Here is a 1,592-nt window from a genome sequence, read left to right as displayed (position 1 = left end):
GACCGGCGAGCTTCCAATTATTGATATATGCTCGCCGGAATTTTCGAACCCTTATCGCACTTCTCGGAACTGCCGTCGCCGTCAAACTTCTTACCCCATTCGATCAGTTTCATTGTCACCTCCAAAAGTTCTTCCTCCTCTTCCTCGTGTCACCATCTCCGCGGGTCCGGCACGCACGGCCCGCACACCTCGATCTGCAGCCAGAAGCTTTCTAGTCCGAGCCGCCCGGCCGACAGCCTGCCTGCCCCCAGAACGAACACTGGCGGGTCGGTTTCACGGACGCGGGCAGCATTTCCATGGTGGTGTGGTGGTCCTCCGGCAAAGGCGGATTTCTAGACTCGTCCTCTACTTGACGGATGCTGATCCCGTGCAGGCTGCTGTCGCCGCTGTATGCCACTGCAGTAACCGCCGTTGAGCACCAGAGCATCCTCCTCTCGCTCCGCCAAGAGTACTGCTGGCTCGGGTCGGCCGCTTGTTGTAGTGCACCTCGCACCGTCGTCAAGGCCCAACAAGAACCCCCGCAGGGGTGGCTTGGTGGCCGCCCGGTGTCCTGGTCCGACAGTCCGCCGCAAGAATATGTCCTCTCGTCGTCCTTCATGCAGTATGTCCATGAGCCGGACATTCCCTGATTTACAGCCAGCGTTTCTACTCCACGGTTTGCCCGAATCGACCGGTTGAACAAAAAAAAATGTCTTAGATTATAGTTATTATATTATGTTATTTAAGAATGTTTTAAATTAATAAAGAAAATTGTATGGATTAATATTGATTATGATATTATTATTTATTTTTTTTTTTGTTCATAACTGATAATAATATACACTTACTTATAACTAAAATAACTAATATGATACACGTTCACAACGTATAGTTTGTACAAAATACAGAGCCAATAAACGTGAAGCGTGTAAGTATGTGAAATTGTTTTCAAGAAGTGTCTTTGTACACGCACATGCATCGTACAACATAAATAACAACAATAGTGTAAATCAGGAATTGGCGAAATACTTTCAAAAATTGTCTTAAAATACGAAATGAATTTAATGAGTAATTATTGTCAAATACAGAATACTATATAGATCCACTTGGAAAAAAAACTACATATCTAATTCAATAAAAAATAAATTGTAGATTGTTCAAGTGTTTTCAATAAATTGATGGTTGTTTTACAAAGGCCTATTTGTTTTGATTTTTTCCGAAAACGTTAACCTAGTCTGAGTTATAAAACATTTATTCAACCAGTTCTAAGTCGTTGTATTGAAACGTATTAAAATGATATGTGTCTTAATCAGTGGTAATAAGTTGAGTGCGAAAAACAAAAATTACCTATTTAGTATTTACTTGGATTATTAAAAAAAAAAATTAATACTAAGCAGGTAGGTACATAATAATAAATAGTAAGTACCTACATAAATATCTAAATAAGCATATAGTACCAAATTAATAATACGTATTTATACATTAGTCATAATATTGGAACTCTTAAAAATTAGGTACGTAAAATAAAAATAAATAAATAGACTTACAATATAAGTCTGCGATTACTAGATAGCAAATGTTTAAACTCATAAATTAGAAGTTCTTGTTCGACA

At 39.1% G+C, this 1,592-nt stretch overlaps 1 protein-coding gene across 1 annotated transcript; it reads right to left on the bottom strand.

Moving 5' to 3' along the window:
• Nucleotides 1–6: 6 nt before the first annotated feature.
• Nucleotides 7–1,332, bottom strand: LOC115035025. The gene is made up of 2 exons (XM_029492658.1): nucleotides 828–1,332; nucleotides 7–645 (listed from the first exon to the last, which is right to left on the bottom strand). Exon 2 carries the CDS (start codon nucleotides 620–622, stop codon nucleotides 212–214), a length of 411 nt encoding a protein of 136 aa, XP_029348518.1. The 5' UTR covers nucleotides 623–645; nucleotides 828–1,332; the 3' UTR covers nucleotides 7–211.
• Nucleotides 1,333–1,592: the final 260 nt, after the last annotated feature.

Source organism: Acyrthosiphon pisum, unplaced genomic scaffold (genome assembly GCF_005508785.2).
Source record: "Acyrthosiphon pisum isolate AL4f unplaced genomic scaffold, pea_aphid_22Mar2018_4r6ur Scaffold_3902;HRSCAF=4447, whole genome shotgun sequence".
Lineage (NCBI taxonomy): Eukaryota > Metazoa > Arthropoda > Insecta > Hemiptera > Aphididae > Acyrthosiphon > Acyrthosiphon pisum.
This window is presented reverse-complemented; position numbering and strand designations above follow the sequence as displayed.

Bases quoted from the DNA above. Each gene is read 5' to 3' on its own strand.
- LOC115035025 (XM_029492658.1), bottom strand. From the start codon at position 622: ATGTCCGGCTCATGGACATACTGCATGAAGGACGACGAGAGGACATAT.